A 26,144-nucleotide genomic window follows, 5' to 3' on the forward strand; every position below is an offset into this window, starting at 1 on the left:
GATGTTTGTCAAAAAGCAACAAATGCCAAGGTCAGGTATTTTAACACTTTGTACCAGCCGTAACGTTGAGCATTCACGTCGATGAAAAGTTTTCATAAAATAATTAAGAAGTACCTATTGATAATTTTTAACATGCTAAGAAACCTATTTTTTTCCAAGTATTTAAGTACTTGGTGCGTAATTATACAATAGGTCGTATGCAACGTTTTTACCTTGTGCACAAACACACACACACATTTATATGTACGTGTGATTTCTCCTGATACTGTAATAATAAGGCTTTCACAACAATAATGGAAACCATGTTATGTACTTTAACATTCCCCGAAAATAGACAATAATGATATAAAATAATAACATGATAATAAATTAGTAATCAACTTATCATTAATATTAACGACGCCTACGAGATTATGACTTATTTGATAATAATTATCAACTACTATAATGAATAAAGTATTCGATAGCAATGTTATCTATGTGCAGTTATTCTCAAAGGTACCTTCCAATTACACGTAATTTTTGCTTCTTATTCAAATGGACAAAATCGTTTTTGAGATCGGACAAACATGATGTCTCAGAAATAGTATTTCTAATAAATAATACTATACTAACACACCAAACCAATATTTCTGAGTTTTCTTTAATAGTCGTTAAATTTTGATCAGTTTCAGTTGGAATGTTTGTTCATATATCCATACGTGTATTTGATACTGCACTGATAGGGATATCTCAGTGTAGTTTATGTGTTTGAAAATAGTTGAGTAACATCGTCTTTAAAACTTTTCAACGATGTAACAATATGGAGAATAAATGAGAAATTCTATGATAACGTAATTTAAACTACTCATCTGCAGGTGACAAAATGCTTAGGGATTCGTGTGTAAACTTTTTACTGGACTTCAGAGTTTTGGAATTTCATGTTGAAACACTGTGACAACCATGGAGCTCAAAATCATTTGCAAATCGTTTTGTTTTCGGAATATTTATTGTTCACTTTCTATCCAAGATGTGTGACACTGGTGGGATGTGCTGTGAACGCTATATTGAATTCAATAACCTCAAAAACTCGGACAGACATTTCATAAAGTAGGGTTTCAATATTCGTGACCGGCACAATACAGATAGTCCATGGTGTTACGTTGCACTTAATAATAAACATTTCACAGCGTAGTTGTTCTTTCACTCAATACTAAAGTCCTGGATATGTTGTTTTTAATTGAGCACAAAGCTTCGCAATGGGCTACCTGTGCTCTGCCCACCACGGGCCCTGGATATGAGCTTCTACTTTTTTCTGGGTTTTAGTCATTTTACTAGGTTTGACAATCTGTACTTACTTCATGGAAACAATAATCAAAATTGAAACGATTATTGAAACTGCAAATGATCAAGACACGAGGTAGCGTGTCGTGTGGCCAGAAATCTTGCTGTAAGACACTGTGTGATAGTTTAGTGATTTTGTTTCCACCTTAGTTATCTCAAACTGTGATAATTTAAACAAAAGCGTGTTTTAATTGGCTGTGCTTTACTAGACTATTAATTTCACACATCAAATTTTAAGGCAATTGATTAAGAAATACCTGAGATATAGCATTTCCAACTGTGATTGAGTTTCTTCCTTTAGTGGAACAACTTTGCATTTCACAAGCAAATATACTGATTGTATTTAACAGTTAAGGTACTTTATCAAAGAATATATCAACTATTTTAAAGACAGTAGCTCACACGAAGATGGGTCTCGTAAGTGTCCGACTTGATCATGATGCGAAAATGGAATTATGGCTAGAGTGAAAATATATATATCATTATGAAAGATATTTGTGTACGTCCGAATAAACATCTTAATTAAATTTTTCAAAGAAAAGACACTGGTTACCTTAGGATTAAAATGTGAGGTGATTGAATTACGTTACTAACATAGCTTATAAACTAAATAATAAAATATTAAACTGAAATATAGAAATAATAGTTGACATACCCGTTTAATGTCCATATAAAATATAGCACCCTCTAGAGATATCATAAAAGAGTCGCATCTCAATGCCAACCGTGTATGTCACTCACTGAGAGGCCCCAAGGCTGCATTTCAGGTTTGAAAATAATTGGTTTAGTAGTTCGACAGCTAGAAGAGAAACTTTAAAAAACAACAACAGTAGTTTAGACAATATTTCCATGTTTTTAACATTCTTGTGAATACAGAACTTCAATCTCCACGACGAATTTAACTGAATACTTAATAAATTTAAGTTTATTTAACATTACTGTATATTATGTAATCCTTGACGATAAATTTTAAATAGTCCTATTCATATTTTGTTTATTTGCTTCTTTTTTTAATATTTTCCAGTTTTGTAGTAATATCATAATTTTGATATAAAGGTAAACATAATTGATCAGATTTATATGTTTTCTTCTTTATCCTGGATGGTGAGTTTTCTAATGATATTAATTTTTGATATAAATTTAAATAGCTCTTATGTACTTCATTTTGAATTTTTTTATTTAATAAAGTGCTATATCTCTTCTTGTTTTATTGGTGTACCCTTTTCAAATGATACATGGCTATAATCACGTTGGTTTTCAACTTTTCTACCCGTTTTACAATTATTATTTTTACAATAGTTATTTATCGGCTTAATTCTGCATGTTTCTCACAGGAATGGTGTTCCTTCAGTATCGCAGCGAAACAAAACGAGCACTTCTACCAAATGAAATCACTACCCTAGATACAGTAAAGGCACTATTTGTCCGCTCTTTTCCCAAACAACTAACCATGGAATATCTAGATTCACCTCATCTTCATATCTACATACATGATCCTTCTAAGGACATGTTTTATGAACTTGAGGACTTACGGTGAGTCCACGATCATTTTTATCTTGACACACTTTCTTCCTTTTTTATTTTTATTTTTGAACGCATATGTATATAATGATTGAATAAAACTAAACGTTACTCGTATACAAATTATGTTATTCGAATAACGTTCAAGATAATACCAATATTAGATATTCGTGGATATATATATATATATAGTCATGTAAAAAAGTTAGGACACCCTATAAAAGCCTGTGTATTTTTGTAACATTTTTAGATATATAGATATTTAATCTCAATTTTAACAATACTGAGAGATTATAGGAATATAACTAAACAATTCAAACTGAATAAAAGACTTTTCAAGATCTTCTGTAAATGTAATTCTACAAAAATGCATATTCTAACTGAGGGAAAAGTTAAAACACCCCCACATTTATTCCCACTTAAAATGGCTCAACTCACACACAGGTGTATCACACCAGGTGCACATGATTAGAAGATTGTTACTTAGCATTTTGAATGAGGCTTGCCCGATTTAAACCTCAGACATTGAGTTTGGTGTGCTTCTGACTGTTGAAGTGAGAGTGAGCACCATGGTGAGAGCAAAAGAACTGTCTGAGACCTTCAGAAAGAAAATTGTAGCAGCTTATAAGTCTGGCAAGTCTGGGGTGATTTGAAACGGGCTGTACATGCAAGAAACCCCTCAAACATCTCACAGGTGAAAGAAGTTTGCATTGAGGAGTGGGGCAAACTTTCTTCAGACCGATGTCAGAGACTGGTAGATGGCTACAAGAAGCGTCTCACTGCAGTTATTTCAGCCAAAGGGGGTAACACTAGCTATTGGGGGTAGGGTGTCCTAACTTTTTCCTCAGTTATAATATGCATTTTTGTAGAATTACATTTACAGAAGATCTTGAAAAGTCTTTTCTTCAGTTTTAATTGTTTAGTTATATTCCTATAATCTCTCAGTATTGTTGAAATTGAGATTAAATATCTATATATCCAAAAGTGTTACACAAATACACAGGCTTTCATAGGGTGTCCTAACTTTTCACATGACTGTATATGTAGCTTTACATACAAGACGGTGTATTTATAAATAACGACATATTGTAATTTGATTTTGTGCTCTGTTAGAAATGTGGGATTTAACGTTTATATGAATGTTTTTTTTTCAAATATTCATCAATACTGATTTATGTCATTAAGTTTATATTTCTCACGTTTTTCTTTCACAAACGATATTACAGATAAGGATGCTCTTATTGTTTTCTTGACAATATAACTGATATTATGCACAATATTCTTACAAATAATCATATAAACAAAACTGAAAAGTAGTCATCATTTAATAATGTAAAAATGTTTGTATAATAATAATACTAAACATTTTTGAAATATTTACATAGATATATAGTAGACAGTAGTTTTGGTGTATTAGAAATATTTATACTGTAATGACGAACATCATTTTAGTAGAAAACATATGTTTTAGGATTGTTGAATCTTTTCTTGACAAGTATTATTTTTTTGTTTACAATAAGTATACATATTAACCTATCAGGCAACAAAATTCATTATATTAGCAACTATGAAATACAATCTGAGTGTTTGAATATCTTGTATCTGAAAGGGCTGATACATATTCTTCTCAAAAGCAATAGATTTTTATTGCCGTCAAACTAAATATAAAATGTCAAATAAAGTCAAAACATAGTTCTGATAAACTCCCGCTTCAAGACGACTTTATTCTGGCTGCGGTTGTCACGTGGTTTGCTGATTTCCATATTAAAAATAATTTTGATATAATGAGCTTCAATTTCTGTAAATCGATTTATAAAATTTTAATACTTGTTTAGAAATATTTCAAGTTAAAATAAAATAGATGATTTATTTGCATTGTCCGACATAAATATTTACTTATATGTGTTGAAGTATTAGTACATATTAATTTAGAAATATTTGTGTAGATATATTAGATTTATGTTTAAAATTGTTGAAATATATTAACAGTGATATTCGTGACCGATCAGTTTTAAGAATCTATGAACAAGACATTAACAGCGGAGGTATGCATAGCAGCTTCGATCAAGATCTCAGCTATTTCTCAGAACCAGAATTTGACTCTGAATATCAACATCAACATATACATAGGGCAAAGGTAAGTAGTTTTTTTAATTACTTGAGCAGATTAAAATATTGAGAATTAATATAATACTTCTTATGTACAAAACTCATTGACCTGTTGTAAAATATTGTGAATAATGTGTTAATATTTGTAACCATTATTAATATTTTTCTGTGAATTGATTTACTAAGTCGTTAACAGATCTGTAAGTATGAGTATCCCTTATTTGTAAAACAGTTTGCGCAACTTTAAGACTGACGAATTGTGATGACCAACATTTTTTATCTACAAAACTCATTAAGTACCCTTATAAAGATGGGAATAAATATGTAAAGTTTAGTAAGTATCAATAAAAATACTTCAAAATGAAGAAAGGTGAGTATACCCTCTCTGCAAAATTATTTCAACAAGGCTGAAAGTGTTTTAATAAATTCTAAAGATAAGTATCACTTCTATGCAAATTCTGAGTAGTATTAGAACACATGTTGGCGTGTTTCCAACTTCTGAAACATGTATTGTGGAAAAGTTAAGGGAATAAGGACAAACTTTGTTTGTGTTACTATGGTATCACGTATCATTGATATGTTTTGCTGGCTCCACCACATATTAATATGATAGTATATTCTAGGCAGTTATGGGACAATTGTGTCGATTAAGAAAACGATTTATATAATATTTAGTAGCTTATACGAACACATACTTCTAATTACTAATTAGTTTATATTAGCGAGGGCGCAAACTAACTGCCTTTCTATCAAGATAACTCAGGGTCTGATTCAGCTTTACACCACTACATAAAGTGCGAATTAATTGATGGATGGTATCCAAAAGTGATTTTAATAAATAACAAAGTAGTTAGGTGATTGCAAGGATTATTAAATATAACCATAGTGTGGATTACGTATTATTGTGTATCGAGAACTTAGAATAAATGTTTGATATAATTATTAGTGTTTCTTTTCTCTCAGTAACATAAACTTGCAGCTTCTAAATCAGTTTTATGAAAGATACTGATTATCTATTTTGCTAAATTTCAGATCCAACAAACTTTTAAGTATTAGTTGTTTGTTTAGATTCACAGAACGTTTCAAACGAACAATGGTTTTTGGAAAAGTCTATTCGTTCATTAATATTTTAGTATTTTTTACTAAAATATTTAATTCTCGAGGGGAAAAATAAGGAAAATTTAAACCTTTCTCTTGTATTGAATACGTTTATTGATATAACAATTTACCTGTGAGCCATGTTGAAATGTAGTTTACATCTACTGACACTTACATACATGGCCCGGCATAGCCAGGTGGGTTAAGATGTTTGACTCGTAATCCGAGGGTCGCGGGTTCGAATCTCAGTTGCACAAAACATGCTCGCCCTTTTTGTCGTGAGGGCGTTATAATGTGATGCTCAATCCTACTATTCGTTGGTAAAAGAATATCCCAAGAGTTTGCGGTGGGTGGTGATGATTAGCTGCTCTCCTTCTAGTCTCACACTGCTAAATTAGGGACGGCTAGCGCAGATAGCCCTCGTGTAGCATTGCGCGAAATTCAAAAACTAACAAACACTTGTATAGATGCATTGTTACTTATAGAACATAAGAACTTAAACAAACTACTCAATTTTGAAAAATAACAATGGTTAACGCCTATTTAACCTAGTAATGATAAAAAATTATACTATTTTTATTTTTGTTTTGTCAACAAACGACATTTTTATGATAGTAAAGCATTTGATAGCACCTTTTCTTAACATTGATCTCAGACTTCAATTTGTGAAGAAATAAGCTTTTTCTAATCGGAGACTTTGTGTATCATTGGCCTTTGCTGATATCTTAAACAAAGGAGATGGGACAGCAGTATCACATTTTCCTACAGCATGTTTAAGTACATAAGACTTAATAAGAGAGCTTAAGATACAATGTTCTTTCATTCGCACAATAATGTTTTTTTTTGTTGAATCGATATAACTTTGCTAACAGCAAGAGTTCCAAAAGCTTTCAAAGCTAAAATCAGGGATTCGATTCCCCTCGATGGACACAGCAGATAACCTGCTATAAGAAATACACACACACACAGTTACAGCAAGGACGAGTAAATTTATAAACAAAACAATTATAAACTATTTATTGGAATATAACGTTCTATGAAAAATAAGGTATCACATCTCTCATGCTGGAAAGTATCTTGTACAATTAGACTATGTAACATAAATGTTGTTTCTGAATAGTATGTGTTATTTCTTAATTGCTTATGTTGTAAAAGTACAGAAAATAGCCATAATTCCCTTGAAACTCTGCTTTTGTGACCTGGATAATGAAATTTAGAAATTAACCTATTTTCTATGTATAAACGGGCAAATTTGCACATTTTCATTTACATAAGGTCTGAATAAAACAACATACGAATCAAGATTTACATGTACCTATACGGAAGTTATACAAAAATGTTTAGAAATGGGTAGTTTTTCGACTGTAATGTAAATAACTTTCATGTATCAGCCCCCAAATATAGTCTCCCATCATGTTTTCGTTATACACTCCTAGGTCACATATGCAAAGTTTGAAGAAAAAAATAGGTCTTTTCCATTTACATTAGACATAAGCAATTGCAAAATAACACTTTCTGCCCATTTTTGTAGCATTTAATAGGGAAAATGTGAACAATATGAAATTAGCCTAAATACTAGCTGGACAAAAGTTTAAGATCATACCAAAAGGAAGTCTTAAACAGGGTAGGAAATGCCCAACAAAAGGTCTCAATAGTGAGTTGCAAGGCCGTCATTGCGAATAACTTCAAACATTTGCTTTGGCATGGTCGATATAAGCGTTTGCAGAATGCTGGCTGGAGTGTTATTTCAAGTGGTGAAGATGGCTTCACGAAAATCATGCACTGTTTGGAATTGATGCCCATTTCTATAGACTTCTCTTGTCATCTAACTCCAAACGTTTTCAATGGGGCTCTGTTTGCTGGATAGTCCAAAAGAATCACGTTATTTGCCATGAAAAAATCCTTTGTCCTGCGGGCATTGTGGATTGCAGCGTTGTCCTGCTGACAGATCCAGTCATTTCCACACAAATGAGGGCCTTTAGTAAATAAGGATGCTCTCTCAAACATGCAAATGTAGCCAGCTGCTATTTGACGCCCATGTATAACCTGAAGCTCCATTGTTCCATGGAAGGAGAAAGCACCCCAGATCATGATGGAACCTCCTCCGCTGTGTCGTGTAGAAAATGTCTCCGGTGGGATATCACTATCGTGCCAGTAACGTTGGAAGCCATCTGGGTATCAGAGAAGAAAACCTTCTGCCATTTTTCTACGTCACATGTTTGGTGCTTCTCAGAAAACTTTAACTGAGCTGTTTTGTGGTGTGGAAGGAGGCATGGCCCTTGAAGACGTTTACGGTTTTTAAAGCCTCTCTCTCGTAGATGCCGTGTTATTGTTCTGGAGCTGCATTCTGCATCCGTAAGGGTCCTAATCTGGTTCGACAATCGGCTGGTGTCTTGCCGGACAACCCGTTGAATCCTCCTGGTCAACGCCGGCGAAATTTTCTTTGGCCGACCACTTGAAATTCTCGTTCTGTATCCCTCAGGGTCTTTTAAGAAATTTGCAACAGCAGTTTTACTACGCCCAATCTCACCAGCAATGGCATGTTGAGAGAGACCTTGCTTTTGCAGCTCGACAATTCTGTCATGTTCAAACTCTGTCAACCTTTTAGCCTTTGCCATGTTTTTACCATAACACAGGAGCTGTCAGTGGGAGATGTTGACAACACTAATGTTTGAACACGAATGATTAAATTTCGTTACGTGTTAACGCTTCGTTTCAGTATGGCCTTAAACTTTTGACTAGCTAGTATTTAGGCTAATTTCATAGTGTTCACATTTTCCCTATTAAATGCTAAAAACATTATTTTTATTTTCCCTTTTCTTATTTTCGACTTTCTAAGCTCTACTGAAATAGGAGGTTGAGTCTAACAACGCAAAATTTATATTTTTCTTTATTTTCATTGGTCTTAATATTTTGGCCAGCAATGTATATGCATACAAAGAGTGAGAGAAGGGAATTGTATTATACATTTCATTAACATTATACCTAAAACGTAGTCTACAAGTCAATGAGACCGAATTCGAGGAGTTTGATACGGTAACGCAAAATGTGACGGTTTCCAGTATATCAGTTCAAATAAAAATATCTACTATGATACAGAGCTGGACCCTTTAACTTTAAAAAAAATATTTTACTGCCAATAGTGTTCTGCAACGAAGATATAGACTAGCAGATTAGTATTTTAGGATAGCTATTTCATGTCCAAATCAAAATAAAGAAAAAGTATTATAATTTCTTTATTGAAATAATTAAACTTCATTAACACAGACTTATCATGTTTCTGCTAAATTAGTTTATCATTTCTTTTTAAATCGTGCCGTATGATAATTCCTTGTTTTCTTATTTATACGTAGAGCGTAAGAAACTAAGCTCTTTTGGTAAAAAGCCTTCGGATCTCCTGTACTTTTTTAGAGTGTATGAAAAAGTTTCATTGTATATTACAGAACCCTTTTCATCAGGTATAGCAGTAAATTAAAATGTTTACGTTTATTATCAATGAATACCGTAAGAGCAAACTCAGAATTATATTGTTTGCTGGTTGTTAATTGCAAAGCTACAAAATGAGGTGTTTGTGCTATGCCTACCACGAACATCAAAATCTAGTTTATAGATGACTTACAGATGAGTCGCTGAGATATTCTCAGTGTCAGTAATTGGAGAAGCAAGTTTAAGTTTTGCCCAGTCACATTCTTGCAAAGCAGACTAGATTAATATTATACAAAGTTTCGACCCAGTCATTTATTAGTACTTGAAGTTAACGATTCACAAAAAGAGCTTTAGAAGAAACATAAAAGACAAGAAGACAGTACTTCTTTTGCAGAGTAGAGTAAGAATTTAAAATATAAGAAGAGAACAAAAACCTCCACATTCTTTGTTTTGTTAAATAGCTTTGTTAATTGAAAGTTTATGAAAGGCTGATTGTTTTAAGATAGAGAATTTTGTAATCTTTCTCTGACACTTGTATCTTTCATGTTTATTACATTCAATCGTAAAATATAAAACACAAAATTAATAATTAGATGTAATGTTTCGTTTGCCCATTATTTTACAGAAATATTTGCATCTAACATTTCTAGAACAAAGCAATTATTTAACTTCTCTTGAAATGAAGTGTTGTGATATTGTAAAATTGTATGCTTTGTAATAATGTGGCACAGGTAAATTGGATTCATATAACTTGTTTATGAATTATTATCGTAATCTGACTTTTTGTGTCGTTTGAAATTTATTGATTTTATAATTAGCATTCATGATGTTAAATCTTAAGCGGAAAAAGCACATTATGTAGGTACAGCTTGTTTTCATAACACGACCATACTTTGCTTGATGAGGAGTGAGTGAATATTTTGACAAAGAAATTAGACTAAGTCTTGTAATTGAGGTGAAGAAACCATTGCCAAAATGAACACAAGAATGATGAGTCAGGCTTTTCTCTTCCATTTTTTTCTCTACGGAATGCATTTTATCCTTTGGCATGCTTTCTTTATTGCTTCCTGGAGAAGTTGGGCCAGTGAAACACCCGAGTTAGGTGCATTCCCTCATCTGAGATGTTCTTTGGGCGGTTATCTGCTAGAATCAGCAATGTCTGGGTGTCATTGGATGGATGTTTATTTACTTCATATCTGTGGTTTCTCAGAAAGTCATGAAAAAATCCATGCTTTTAAAATACATTTATGATTCACTTTATAACTTACTAGTATTGAACAATATTTTAACTAATATTAGTTTTCGTCTTAAATATTTTAATATTCCCGTTTTTTACTTAGACTATTTGACATAAAATCCTGAAAAATGAACTGATTTCAATCTCAAATTTAAAAAATATACGTTTCAACACACTTTTGAACATTTCTATTAAATTATTTTCAATTGAAATTAAAGTTTGATTTAAAATATACTTTTAAAGAATATTACAATTTTTCGCGAATTATTACTATCTTAGTTTAGAGTATTAGAAAGTAGCTGTGCTGAGCACGTTAGATTTTTCATAAGAGTACATAATTATTCGAGAGAGAGTATAAGTCTTAAAATACGATGTTAGTGGCAAAAAGAATTTAAGGAAACAATCTAGTTTGTGATGTCTATATATAAACAATAGTTGGTCAATACTGTTTCAACATAAGTGTGATAAATGTATCGGAACGAGAAGTTTGTTTAAGAGTATGAATCAGAAAACAAGAAAATAAAACCAAATTTCTGGATGTGTAGTTGTACCAACCAAATGTAAAGTAACCCTCCAGTGGCACAGCGGCATGTTTGCAGACTCACACTGCTAAAAGCCAGGTTTCGATACCCCTGGTGAGCATAACACAGATAGCCCATTGTGTAGCTTTGTGTGTAATTCTAAACAAATATAAAAAAAAATTGGACATCACGAGGGCCGATAACTTTTGACTGAAGTTTATTTGTACTGTTTACTGCATGCATATTATTTCCTCAATTGTAAAGTGATTTTGATTTTTCCTGAATGGTAGTATCTTAGAATATATCTCAAAAAATCAATGACATCTTGTCAAACTAGCCACAACTAGCCAAACACTAACAGTTTATGTTAGCGTACTACTTAAATGCTGAAGTACCCAAGGAATCGAACATGGAAATATGTATCGGGTAATTTTGAAAATAGTTTTTTTATTTATTTATTTATTTTAATTTGTGTAAGGATAATATGTGAATTATATTTTTTTTCTGCTATACAAAGGGTCAGTGGTAAAGGAACATAGAATGTTTCTTGTGTGTTTGCGGCATCGTTTGCTACGTAATTGCCTGGCATGGCCAGATGGGTTAAGGCATGCGAATCGTAATCCGAGGGTCGCGGGTTCGCATCCCCGTCGCACCAAACATGCTCGCCATTTCAGCCGTGGGGGCGTTATAATGTGACGGTCAATCCCACTATTCGTTGGTAAAAGAATAGCCCAAGAGTTGGCGGTGGGTGGTGATGACTAGCTGCCTTCCCTCTAGTCTTACACTGCTAAATTAGGGACGGCTAGCGCAGATAGCCCTCGCGTTTTTTGCTATAACTGAGTTATAGGAATTAGCTAGATGAAATAATTGCAATATACTACTTTTATATATAATATCGTAAGTCAATCTCACACAGTAAATAAACGCAACCTTATACTTTTTCAAAGTATTTTAATATTTTGTTTTAAGACCCTTATTATTCAAAATATTTGCAAGAAAGTTAAAGATGTTTTCTCCTTGAATTTCGTAAAATACAGTTTATTTTTGAAAGACTAGACACAATTCATTATCTATAGCACAACTCCGCTTCTACCAGTAAATGTATTACATCAGTAGGCAAAATATTTGTATACTGTTTACACAACAAGATGGCGCGGCATGGCCAGGTGGTTAAGGCGTTCGACTCGTTATCCCAGGGTTGTGGGTTCGAATCCCCGTCACACTAAATATGCTCGCCCTTTCTGCTGTAATGTAACGGTCAATGCCACTACTCGTTGGTAAAAGAGTAGCCCAACAGTTGGCAGTGGATGGTAACAACTAGCTACCTTCCCTCTAATCTTATACTGCTAAATTAGGGACGGCTAGCGCAGATAACCTACGTGTAGCTTTGAGCGAAATTCATAAACAAACACAGCTAGACAATTACCGCTGTTTCTTAAAGAAGTGTACAATGCCACTTTACATTTAGTAGTTAGGCTGAGCTGTTCTTTAAGTTTGGTTATACTAAGGGTTTATTTATCATTGCAATATTACAAAAAAAACAACTTATGCTAATAAGTTTATATTAGCAGTAAAAATCACGAAGTAAATGGAAACAATAAACACTGAAAACACTGAATAATATTTTTTATTTCCACAGTTTGGCGAAATGGGAATTTCATAATAATAATAAGACACATTTAGCACAAACACACACGCATCCTCACTTGTATTGTTAATGTTCTATCGACTTATAAAACAATAACTATAAATTCTGATAAATATAAAGGTTTAGCAAAAAAAAAAGGATGATGTAGAACTTAGTACACTTTTACCTCAAGGTTATTATCCTCCTAATACACGCAGTAGTTTCTTTTTATATTACCATTGATTTTGGAAGCTTTTAGTATTGAATATTTTTTCGCTAAATGTTCGGACCAGACATGATATAGTGATTGGCGTGCCGGTGTGTAAACACTGTTAGTAAGTATGCTTGAAATCATTTTGTCATCTTCACAGCCCAACATTTGTACAATAGCTTTTGAGGCACTTATTAGTTGGGGTGAGGAAACCTCTGTCAGGATACGGAACGTTCTCAGAGATAGCATTAACAATCTTTAGCTATGACAAAGTAAAATCTATTCATTCTGTATTTTAAAGCTAATTTGTGTATTGGTGTGAAAACATTTCCGTACAGTTTGTCTCAATAGATTATTCACGTAAAAGTGTGTTGTTTCCATTGACCTCTTACTCTTTCACAAATAAAAATTTCATAAACAGTCTTCACATGAATAATGTTAAAGGATGTCACGATCTATGGTAACAATAAAACAGTGAATGTCTTCCGAGCTTTTCTTTCGAATACCTGTATTATTCACTCTAGTGTGGCTCTGATTATGGAACTATTAATCTGTATCGAGATGTCCACTACAGGAGGCTTTTGTGTAGTACACTAAAATCAAAGTTTTCCTCTACTTTTTACATGTTCTTCAAAGTCTATCAATCGTTTGAATATCAATTACCAAGGGTCGATTTGACCAACCCAAAGACACAGAAGTCCACGGGAAATGTTTACGAACTGTACAGCATGACTTTTCATTCACACTTGCATTTTATGTGAAAACTGGTACTTGATTTGAACGTGTGGCTGAATGTTTTGTCTTGATGTTTGTTGGGACTCAGTCCATACAAAGATTGTGTTTCTCGTGGTTTATTGGTGTGAACACGTTAGCCTTACCAATATACAATTCAACACTATACTAAGCTCTAAACTTTCGTGCACTGCTTACTATTATGTAATCAAGAAATATAATTTCATTTTGGAAAGTCCTGTGACGTAATCGTCCCAAAATTTCTCATGCACCTGCATGACTTTTAACTGGTATAGTCATCGGCCACGGGTTGGCAAAGGGCACGGTGTTTGGAAAACATTGTTATTATAAAACACGAAAAATACTTTCTATTCTCACTTCAATTGCATTCATACACCAAATGCTGAAAGGTTACAACCAGAAAGATAAGAGAAAGGTTTAAAATTGCATTTTATTAAAATATGTGCAGCAACTTAGAAGAATGTTTTGAAACACTGCCATTTTTTTCAAACAAAACAAAAGTATTTATATGTTTTAAACTTAAGACCAGGCAATATCTCTCTATCTTAAGTTTAGAGAGGGGATGAGTGTTATCAATTAATCCAAAGTTCAGCACTGGATCATATGTGTCAGCTTGGGGTGAGAGGGATTTGGCTTGACTGTCTGATTACCTTTCTTGAACAAAACCGGCGTATTATTTAAAACTTATCACTTGATCATAACTGTAATATTTGCAGTTTGTGGTAAATATAATTCATGTACAGAAACATAACTACCCAAGAATTTTCAAAGGTACAATTTTTGTCATCAGGGGGTAACAAACGAAAGCATTCTTTAGATTAGCGGATTTCTTGTAATGTGATTTATTTTAAATGCAATCCAAATTCTCCTGAAATACAACTTAATACATTATGGAATAACTGTATAAAACAAAAGTGCTGTGGAAAGTGTTTATGGCAAAAACATTTAAGTATACTATCTAAAGTATTCGAAACAAGAACAAATATACAAATCTGGTATTATGACAAATTTAAACAAAAAATAAATAAAAATATCTAGGTGTACATTTTTGTGTATTTTTATGCAACACTTCTAAAGCTAGTTTTCAAAGTAACACTTGCACTCACTTGGAAATCCTTCAGACATTATTATAATCTGTAAAGTATATCGTACCTTAAATGCACTTTACCATAAATACGTAAACAGAATTTCATATATTATATATCATTAACACCCACACCACAAATTCACGTATTTTACCAACATAATTAGGAATGGATTTATTTTTTACACGATACAATATCCCGACAACAACCAGTAGTAACAAATTGTTACACAAACAAACAAAACCTTCATTCCTTTTTGTATAAGCGTTTAAACTCTTACACACAAGACAACGCAATTCATCATACACTACACCTTTGAAACTACTCTGTTGTGGCAAAAAATCGGAATTTATTTTCAAGAATTACAGTATATAAAGTTTCAATGTTGCTTTCATAATGACTACTAAGATAAACCTAATGTCGATATGTGTTTTGAATAAAGGAGAGAATATTATAAAAGTTAATAATAAAAAAAAGAAACATAAAAATAAAGACTCACAAAGTCTAAACTAGCGGAACATTGCATAAGTTTTGTATTCTGTTTTTATTTCTTTTTTCTTGTAAATTTTTTCTGCCTGTTTCTCTTGGATAGCTTTTATCGGTGTATATTTCAGCGTATTTACATCACATCAAATGCATTTGTTGCATTTTGAACACAATTTCTCTTTACTATTCCGTTGAACACAGTCATTTTCTGATGTTTCTGTTGTGTTTTACATTCGTTTTTTAAGCTTTAAAACAGAAAATATCATTGAAAAAAATCAACTTTTGGCCAGAAAATAGAAAATGTTGATCAAATGAAGGAAAATTGTCTGTTACTAATCATAAAGTTACACATAGTTATATCTGTATTCTGCCCAGCAAAGGTATCGAGACCCTGTTTCTAGCGGTATAAGGCCGCCAATATATCATTATGCCGCTGGGAGGGCCAAGAATAAAATGTTAAATAACCCCTTGTGAAAAAATCACTGAAATTTCGTTTCTTCGAGGCGCACTTAGCGCAGATAGCTCATTGTGTAGTTTTGTGGAAAGAAATGTAGACACGTCATAAGACCTATGGTTATGTTTCGTTTTTTCTTTGTAAATTAGTAAAAATTATTTCGCCTTCAGATTAAATTGCAGTTGTGATGGTATAAGTAGTAAACGCCTTTAAAGCTATTTTAATTGTTGTAATAAAATCATTCTACATAAGACATTCTACATTTTATCAACATTTCAAATATCAGCTATTTACTATGTAGTATTTAAAATATCCTTAGTAGTTTATTTGGTTTTAAACTAACTTACACAATGCGCTGCATACGGGTATTGAAACTTGGTTATTGTTGTTATAAGCCTTCAAACTTACCGCCACTGGAAGGTAGCGTTAGGAAAACAAGTAGATTACAAGTATTGCCCTTTTTTTACTGTAATTTATCAAAATTATTAAATATCGTAAAGTAATAATGAACAGTTTATATCAGGAGAAATGATAGTATTGATATTATTTTAGCAGAAACCTACACAATGTGCCGTTTGTGCTATGTCCACTGCGGGGAAATGAAACCCAGATTTTAACGTTGTAAGTCCTATAATATTGGCCCGGCATGGCCTAGCGCGTAAGGCGTGCGACTCGTAATCCGAGGGTCGCGGGTTCGCGCCCGCGTCGCGCTAAACATGCTCGCCCTCCCAGCCGTGGGGGTGTATAATGTTACGGTCAATCCCACTATTCGTTGGTAAAAGAGTAGCCCAAGAGTTGGCGGTGGGTGGTGATGACTAGCTGCCTTCCCTCTAGTCTTACACTGCAAAATTAGGGACGGCTAGCACAGATAGCCCTCGAGTAGCTTTGTGCGAAATTTCCAAACAAACAAACAAACAAACCTATAATATTACTGCTGGCCTAACGAGAGACATGAAGGGAAAGTATCGTAATGTTTGAACGTGTTTTGATTAAATACTTTTGGTTCTCTAACTTTTGGAAGATTTTTTTTCTTGGATGTCATACATAATTGGTCTGGTTTCGCTTATTTAGATATATATATATAGTTTGTACACAGCTGTATATACTTACAAAGTGGTGTTTATTTGTTTACATGTCGAATTAAAGCGACGTTGTTTGTAGATTTGTTAGAAGTCATTCAATTTGGGTTTCAGACTCTGCTTTTTCCGTTTATCATTCCTAGTTTGTTATAGATGGTTTGGTCTATTTTTACTGATTCAACTGAAGTTCGCGCACGGTTGAAGCTCTTTTAGCGTCTTCTCTTATTTAGGTTTTACATTACTTTACTTTCCTCTTTTATTCCCGGGAATGTAGAGTACTTGATAAATTAATTCTGCTTTAAGATTTAGGTGGATGATGGCCAATAATTTAGCCAACACGGAACAAATTATTTAAGTCTAATTTCTGAATGAACAGGATAGGGATTATCGATATTCGGTTTAATCATCATGATTCGTTGTAGTATAAACCCTCCTTCCTCTCAGACTAACAGTTCCCTGCTAGTATAGCGGTAATTCTACGGATTTACAACGCTAAAATCAGGGGTTCGGTTCCCCTCGGTAAACTCAGTAGCTAACCCGAGGTGGCTTTGCTAAATGAAAAAACACACACACACTCAGACTAAGATACTTTAGTAAATTGTAATAAATATATCACTGGTTTTAATATATTGTTACCTAACTGTGTATGCGCTTACATAGCCACTTGTTTAGAATGCAGAGTGACCATATTTATAGTTTAGATTATCAAAACTGGTTTGTTTAACAAGTGTGCATAGTTGGCTACCAATATTTTATATTAACCAGTACTCTTATTTCGTCATTACCATAAACTACATACTTATAAGTCCCCTGCTAGTACAGCGGTAAGTCTACGGATTTATAACGCTAAAATCAGCGGTTCGATTCCCCTCGGTGGGCTTAGCGGATAGCCTTATGTGGCTTTGTTATAAGAAAACACACACACACATACTTATAATTTGAACAAAATGGATCTGAAATGCCCTAGTTGTTATGGCAATTTTCTTTCAGTGGTAGAGGCGTAACAATTTTTGGTCAATCCTTCTTTCTCATTGGTAAAAGAGATGGTGGTAGGTGATGTTGAGTAAATAAATGTCTTGCCTATCAAAATTTATTGGTCAAACTAAACGTAATTTTAAATATCGTGTTAATGAACATAAAAGTTACGTTCTTAATAATATGCTAATTTCTCCTCTTCTTGAACACACTATCGAAACAGGTCATTGAGTACAATGGCATGAAACAATAATTATATAAAAATCTAATATTCAAAGTGAATTGTATATTAGAGAACGAATATAAATTTATGTTGTAAAAATAAATAATTATCTGTTAGATGGGGATGAAGGGTTAACTGGTGATAATGCACGGAAATAAATTTTGACTTCTTGTTTACAGTACTCATAACACCCTCACAGATTACAATGAGATAAACTTTCTTACAAAACTACTTTTTTGTCACATAAGTTTTTATTTCTGATGATGAAAATGCAAAGCTACCAAAAGATGTAATCTTTAGTGTTTGCGGTCGGAGAAATACAAATATTTATTTTTGCATTTTAAACGTTAACTTTATTTTTATTTTTAAATGTTTAGGTTTTCCTTCCAATTTATTCATATTATTTTATTGTGCACGATCCCTTGTCCTTTTACTGAAAAATACCATTTTCGGAAACTAATTAAAATTTCAAAGAATATTATTTATCATCAATAAAGTATTGAGTCATAACATTATAAGAATTCTTCTAGTTAAAACAGTAACAGGAATGTTGAGTCGTGGAAGAATACAAAAAAGAAGATTAAAGCACATCGTCTACCTCCTAATAGGATTTAAGAACTTGTAGATATGTCTGAGAACATGTTATTGTTGTCGTTCTTTTTGTTGCGTGTTTTCGCTAATCAGTTAATCTGCCTGTTGTACACCAATAGCTTGAGAACAAGGCTTAATATTTGTTTTCTATTCATTCTCAATTAACTAAACTAATATAGATGCTACTAAACACAAAATTAATGCGGCTTTTTCAGTAAGTCATGGATTAGACATTATAAAAATTCACAGAAAAATAAAATATTGTATTTGGAAAACGTTTGTGATGACTACCAGGTTCTAATGGGAAAAAGTGTTTTATTATTATAGTAGCGTTGGCATATTATATAAGCTAGGAAACTGTAATAACAGAATAATACCCATTAATTTGCCCTGCATTTTGATAATACTTTAAGTAACCTTTCAGTCAATAGGTCTTTTTGTAATCTTGAACTGCTTAGCTTTGTTTTATTGTACAATGACACTAACCCAGTTTTACTCTAATTCAGTAATGCTGATATCATAACTAGTTCAACCCTTCACTCCTAATCTATAATCGAAAGTTATGGAGCAAAAATCGCACTATAACAAATTCAACCGTTCAACTTGTCAGAAAAGTTTTGAAAATAATATAAAATGGCACTAACAAAAATAAAATTTAATTTTATTATAAATTAGTGTGAAAAACTCACTTTAACTATCATTTAGGCTTGTGAGAACAGTAGTTTTCTAATCGCTGTAGAATCGCTATCTGCGCTAGCCCTCCCTAATTTAGCAGTGTAAGACTAGAGGGGAGGCAGCTAGTCATCACCATCCACCTTGGCTACTTTTTACCAACGAATAGTGGGATTGACCGTCACATTATAACGCCCCCATGGCTTAAAGGGCGAGCATGTTTGGGGCGAGGGGGATGCGAACCCGCGACCCACAGATTACGAGTCGTACGCCTTAATACGCTTGGCCATGCCGAGCCCACTTTAAACTAAAACTTCTGAAGATTTTTATACCAAAGAATAATTTTCATGAAATAACATTATTACACTCATTAAAGTTATCAGTCGAGGGATTTGATTTTTAGATAAGATAGTTTGTGTTTTTCTCATAGGAAAGCCACAGGATTTAGCGGGGCAATCGAACTCTCTGATTTTATGGTTATAAATCCGAAAGTTTAGCGCTGTACCAGCGCGGTAAAGATAAGATAGACAGACTTTTTTTAATGTATAAAAGCATACAGACTTTGTAATTGATTTGCACTTTTATGCCCAACAATATTTATTCTTCCAATGGCATTTCGCTTGTTCTTTGAATTGACCGATATCTCACATTTTTTTTATGAAAACATATTATCTTTATAAATTGAAAAAAATAGTTCTCTCTGATATTCTTCATAACCGACTCACTTCCCCAAATTTTTCTATTGTAATTTGTACTTAGTTTCCAGTATTTGAGTAGTTCAAAAACTTATTGCATCGTACGACTGAACTTAGTTTTGAACAGCAGAAAAATTAGATTTCAGTCGTATATAGTCATCTCTTATAAATTTACACGAGTGCATTTATTTTGTAATAAAATCACTACATAATCATAATTATTAAACAAACCATTGGTTTTTATATGTCTTTAACGTGTTGCAGCAAAATTCAGTTACTACATTATTTACTACGGTTTGTCAATGAACTGATAAAAATTAAAGAAAACAATGTTATCAAATTACAATACAAACTCTTATCAGACACTCATAACACAGAAATGTAAATGCTCAAGAATTAATGTTTATGTCGTCGAATAACATAGAACTAACAAATTATAAAATAGCACAACATAAAAGAAACAATCTTGTCAACGTAAGTTACAATACCCAGTCAACATTGTTCTACCACATGAAGGAACACACTCGAAGACGTAATTTACAAAAAGTAAAAAACTTGTCGATGTAAATTTTAAGGTTGATAGAAACAGTTTCAGCAATACAAATTAGTACGAAAACAAACAGGTTAAGTAGTACTGATAAAGTATGTTTTTATCGGTATAGTTAACGTTTTGGGCTTCCGCCCTTCTTGAGGACTAATTATTTGTTAGTTCCGATGAAGACATGTTGCCTGAAATATTAATTACACCAACAATCTCTTTCTTCTTTTTTTTTTCTATTAGCATTACTTAATCTACTTGTTTTTTTTTATTTTTAACGATATTTCTATGGTCCAGTCAACATTATTTCAAAACAACATGAAGTGATAGTCACTCAACAAGTATTTTAAATACTCGTTCAGATTATTTTGACTTTTCATTTCCCAATCTCTGTTACCACCCTCGTTCAGTCAATTTTTCCACTTTGTTTATCAATGTTATCTGTTTATATAAGGTAATGGTCTATAACAATTATGTGTATAATATTCCTAATAATATTTAATCATTCTTACATGCTTATACCACCTTAATTGACCTTTTCGAAATACTTAGAATAGACAACTGATTAACTCTGTTATATGTTACGTCTTTCCTTAATGGGTTTTTCCCAAAGTTGTGTCGAAAATTATTTATATGAGCGAAGTATCGTATAGCTATAAGAATTATTAATTCATAATAATTTTAATTATAATGTGTAGAGAATTAGCCACTCACCAAATATATAAATATACTTAATGTAATTTTTTTTTTCTAAAGTTAAAGCGCTCCTGTTAACCTCATGGGCATTTCCCTTTGCTGTAAAATTATACTTTTCGTCTTTCCTAACAATAACAGGTTAGAACTTACCAAGGTTAGCGTGCCACAATGTGGATCTTCGGATCCACTATTTGTGCCACGTTACCGAAAACAAAAGTCGTGCACTTCACTTTGGGGCCGTTGTTACGTTATAAGTGTGACGGTCAACATCTCAATATTTAGTCAAGTAAAGAGTAGCGCAGGAAGGTGATGGTGAGTTCTTTTGACTAACTATCAGTCAAAAGTACCAACGGATAGCACAGGTAACTCATAAGCAATTTTGTGCAATATCCAAAAACATATTAAAATATTTATTTGTAGTAATATTTCGACTGCCCTGGTTAAGGTAGCAAAAATTAAAATTACAATATCAGAAAGATATAAATATCTTGGTAAAAGACTGCGTAATTTATAGTTTTACATAACTAGGTTCGAACTTGAAAACTGTATAATTTTCCGTTTAAGTTTTGAATTCATACCTCTAGATGAATAGCAGTATTTGATAAGTATGCGAACTATAGAGAGTAATTCTCTCTATGTATATCGAATTTATATAAGTATATCCAGTAGTTTTAGTAGTTAGTTGGTATGAGTTTTGATTTCCTTGGTTTTTACACTTTTTAATGTTTATGAAATACAACTATAAAGAGCAGTACCGTAAAAAAGAAAAAAATGCTTTCAGAACATATTTTTAATGTATTCTTTTAGACTTATTTTAATGCTTATAAATGCGCTTGAAAGGAATTTAAGGCAAATAAGAGCACAGTCCTCGTTCTCAATACATATTTGTTTAATTGATAATTCAAAATGATCCATTTTCAGGTTAGTTTAAATCAATCGAATCATCTAATAATGAAAACAATGAAGTCATTCCTTCAATAGTTAGCTAGATTGTTGAAAAATAATCATATTGGACTAAGTTATAAGCCTACAGGAGATATTTTTTTCATAAATTGAACAAAGGTAAAGTTCTCATAATAATTTTTAAAAAATAAGGTACCTTATTGAGTTCAGTGTTTAGGTAACTTTGTGCAAATTGGTCTAACTAAATGGTCCCTTGCACTAACATTAAAAGATTACGTTTTTGTCACTGTCGACGGCAAGATGCAAGGAACTTAACTGTTGTTACGCTTGTTTTGGAAACTAACCATAAATTTAACTTGGAACATACCAAAATATTATTATCGATGTAATATCAGAAAACCAGTTCAATGTGTAAAGACAGAAGTAGACTTATAACGTGAAAAAACGCTAAAATACAGAACAGAACGTAATAGTCCCTTTTTGAAATTTTGTTCTAATAACATACCCACAACTACAGCAACTAAGTAAAATTGTTATGTTGATAATAGTACATTCAGTGTCTTGTTATCAAAATCCCAATTTTATCAGTATTTCTGCCGTTAACTTGGTTCATGTTCAACAAAATATTGTTTAGAAATATAAACTGAGTGATTATTAAGTAAATTATATTTTTAAAATGAAACAATGGCCGCTATTTATTACTCCAAAACGAATATTAGTTCTAAAATTAATAGTTTTACTTTTGAGCTCAAAAGTGAGTTTTCTTTACATACGTCTGTTTGGAATATGAGTTTCATAAAAGAAGAATATACAACACAATAGAAAGACTCATATAAGACGTTACTTATTCAAATGTAACATCATCCAGTTAAAATGTTGTAGCATTATATGAAAAACAAAGTGTTTTTATTTTGTTTTGCTTCAGATTACATCTTACTTGTAATATAGTGTAGGTTCCACAATTACACTAATGTGTTCCATAAAGTCTACGTTCAGCTTTATGTTGCAGTACTTTTTAATTTTCCCCCTATTTTATTTATTTATTCTGTGACTCTCCCTATATATGTCAATTATGTTACAGCGGTTTTTAACTTTCATTTTTTTGTATTTTCCTTATATCTGACTCCTCGGTGGACAGTAGTAAATTTACGAACTTACAACGCTCAAAAGGGTGGTTCGATTCCCCGCGATGGATACAGAAGATAACCTAATGTGGTTTTGCTCTAAAGTAATCAAACAAACCATCATATCTGTTTATGTTTATGAAAGTTATAGCTTTTTTGGCGATACATTTGTTGCAAGTACTAACTCTAAATATATTTAAACCGATAACAACCCATATTTAAATGTTTATGTCGAATATAAGTCTACAAAATTTACACAATTTTCTCCCTAAATGCCAAAACCAGATTGTTTCAATAAATACTTTACATTTTTAAAAATATATAGAGATAATTCATCTCACTCAACAGTGCCTGGTTAAAGCAAAATAAGCCATTTAATTTTAACTCTCATTTATCATCTTGTATTATGAATGAGAGATATTTCTTCTTGATCTGTTTAAGTTGCATTTGTACAAGATTGAATCTTTGTCGTTTTTACTTTGGTGAGAATAAAAATCTTGGCGCTTATAATATTCAAAATTTGGATATTTATAGTGAGCAGAGCACATAGAGCTCACTGTATAGCTTTATTTTTAACAAGAAATAAACAATAAACTTATTAATCTTATCCTCACTAACGTGATGTGGAAATAGTTTCGTCAAAGTTGGAATTAAGAAAGAAAATTTTTTACAACATTTTCTTGTATTAATGGGTAGATCACTGTGCCACATTATTATTTTAAATTCCCTGCCACAGAAGTTAAAGTCGTAGCTATTTTTCTTACAGTTACATCCTCTTTAAAACAATTTAGATTTTGTACGGAGAGTGTTATAGAATATTGTATCAGGTCATCCCTTAAGTAATGTCTGATTTTAGGTTCAGAAAAAGAGAAAGGGTTTCAAACGCTTTTAATGTTATTTAATCAATAACATATATTCCATTATTCTTAATTACTTACTGCCAACGATTCACAAACTTCTGAATGCCACTTCTGAATTTTGGGGTTTAGAGGAAAAAAATGTAGAGAGAGTAGATTTGACATCTTCATGTGTTCCAAGCTCTTTTTTTCATCAAGATATTTCTGCAAATTTCGGAATAGATAATAATAAGGTGGAGCAAGGTTTGGAGAATAAAGATAATGTAAATGTTTTTTTCCCAGTCTTCAATCTTTCCAGATGTGATTTTTTTTCTGTATGGGGCCGTGCATTATCTGGTGTAACACAACACCTTTACGATTGATCAAAACATACCTCTTTTCTTTCAGTGCAACATTCAAGCGCTCTAACTGTTGACAACAGAAATCTGATATAATCATCACATTGAGTGGCAGCAGCTCAAAGTGGATCACACCAACAATATCCCACCAAATGCTTAACAAGACTTTCCTAGGGTGGAAGTCCATTTTGGGCTGTGCTTTAGCCAGAGTACCTGCATTGATCCATTACCTGCGGCGCTTAACATTTTTATAATACATCCATTTTTCGTCTCCAGTCATTAACCTGTACAAAAAAGGGGACTTACGTTCAAGAGAGTGCAGATAAGGTTGCTCTAAGGTTTGCTTCTGTCAAATTATGGGGGACACCTTTCCAAACTGTTGCAGATAACGATGAACAGCTGAATGGGTTGAATTGAACTTCTGTGCTACTTCTTCAACTGTTACGATAAATATAATAATTCTTCTGCTACATCAAACTTCAGAACTGTAGGTTTCGTTAACACAACAGGCATTTCACAAATATCACTTTCATTTGATCCACTAGGAAGATTATTATGTTTAGCAAAATGTTTAATGCGAGTCACTTCATTATACATACAATTTAATTGATTACAATCGTGTATACTCGTACAATAAATACTTTAATTAAATAGTAACTTCGTTTTAAAGCCTTTAGGAACAAATCTACTAAATTGGCATAAAGTCTTGAAAACGTCCGTTGACGATGTACACCTACTTCCAAATTACCATTTTCATTACTAGTTGGAATACCCGTCCTCTGGACAGAAGTTATGTAAATTTATGATTAATTAAAGGTTATCATAGCACATGAAAAGCCGATTCCCTGAAACGTAATTGTAAAAACGCTCATAAAATTTGCAATATAAAAGTGTGAAATCGCAAATTTGCATATATCTTCGCATGGACCTGAGATTTATTAATACTGCCGATGACTGTGAATGCGTTAATTAAACATGCTCATAGGATCATAAGGAGTTGCTTATTTTATTTCGTGATGATACAAATTGCATGATGCAATTTTTAAAACATTATGAATTTGACAGTGATTTTATGTAATCAACTAACAGGTAAATGCTAAATGAGTTTGCTCCCTCAGTGGCATGTTTGAGACTTATAACGCTGAAACTCTGGTTTCGATACTTGTAGTGGGCACAGCACAAATAGTCCATTATGTAGCTTTGTGCTTAGCAACAAAACAACAATAGTTAAATGGGTTGACTACTCCTAGATTTTTAAAGTTTGATATACCAAAGAAATCAATGATAACAATATTACTACTTTCACGACAACAATCACAATATATTGTCAGTTTTCTGTTGTATGTTAATGTAACAACTTCGCAGGGTGGGATCTTCACCAACATTGTTAAGTAGCTTTATCGGATCCGGGGGGAGATGCATAAAAAGTTTCAGTTTTGCGTTGTTTAACACTACCTCACCTCCTGTGGATGGATTTTCACTAAATGTGGCGTAAAGTTTTATTGGGTTCTTTCCAATTTTGCATTTTTCGGTTTTTATGGGTGTTTTTGCATTTTTGTTAACCAGTACTTCGTTCTCTATTGTGGATATTCGCCAAATTTA

The 26,144-nt window shown here is 32.6% G+C and overlaps 1 protein-coding gene across 15 annotated transcripts in view; it reads left to right on the forward strand.

Annotated features, from left to right (window-relative positions):
• Positions 1-26,144, forward strand: part of LOC143252924 (coiled-coil domain-containing protein AGAP005037-like) — a 322,060-nt gene that overhangs the window by 216,020 nt on the left and 79,896 nt on the right. For all 15 annotated transcript variants that reach the window (XM_076505800.1, XM_076505801.1, XM_076505799.1 and 12 more), the window contains 2 exons: positions 2,658-2,856; positions 4,834-4,981. In XM_076505800.1, the coding sequence (XP_076361915.1) occupies positions 2,658-2,856; positions 4,834-4,981 (347 nt within the window). The remainder of the gene's footprint in view (positions 1-2,657; positions 2,857-4,833; positions 4,982-26,144) is intronic.

The sequence above is a fragment of the Tachypleus tridentatus genome, chromosome 6 (assembly GCF_004210375.1).
Source record: "Tachypleus tridentatus isolate NWPU-2018 chromosome 6, ASM421037v1, whole genome shotgun sequence".
Taxonomy (NCBI): domain Eukaryota; kingdom Metazoa; phylum Arthropoda; class Merostomata; order Xiphosura; family Limulidae; genus Tachypleus; species Tachypleus tridentatus.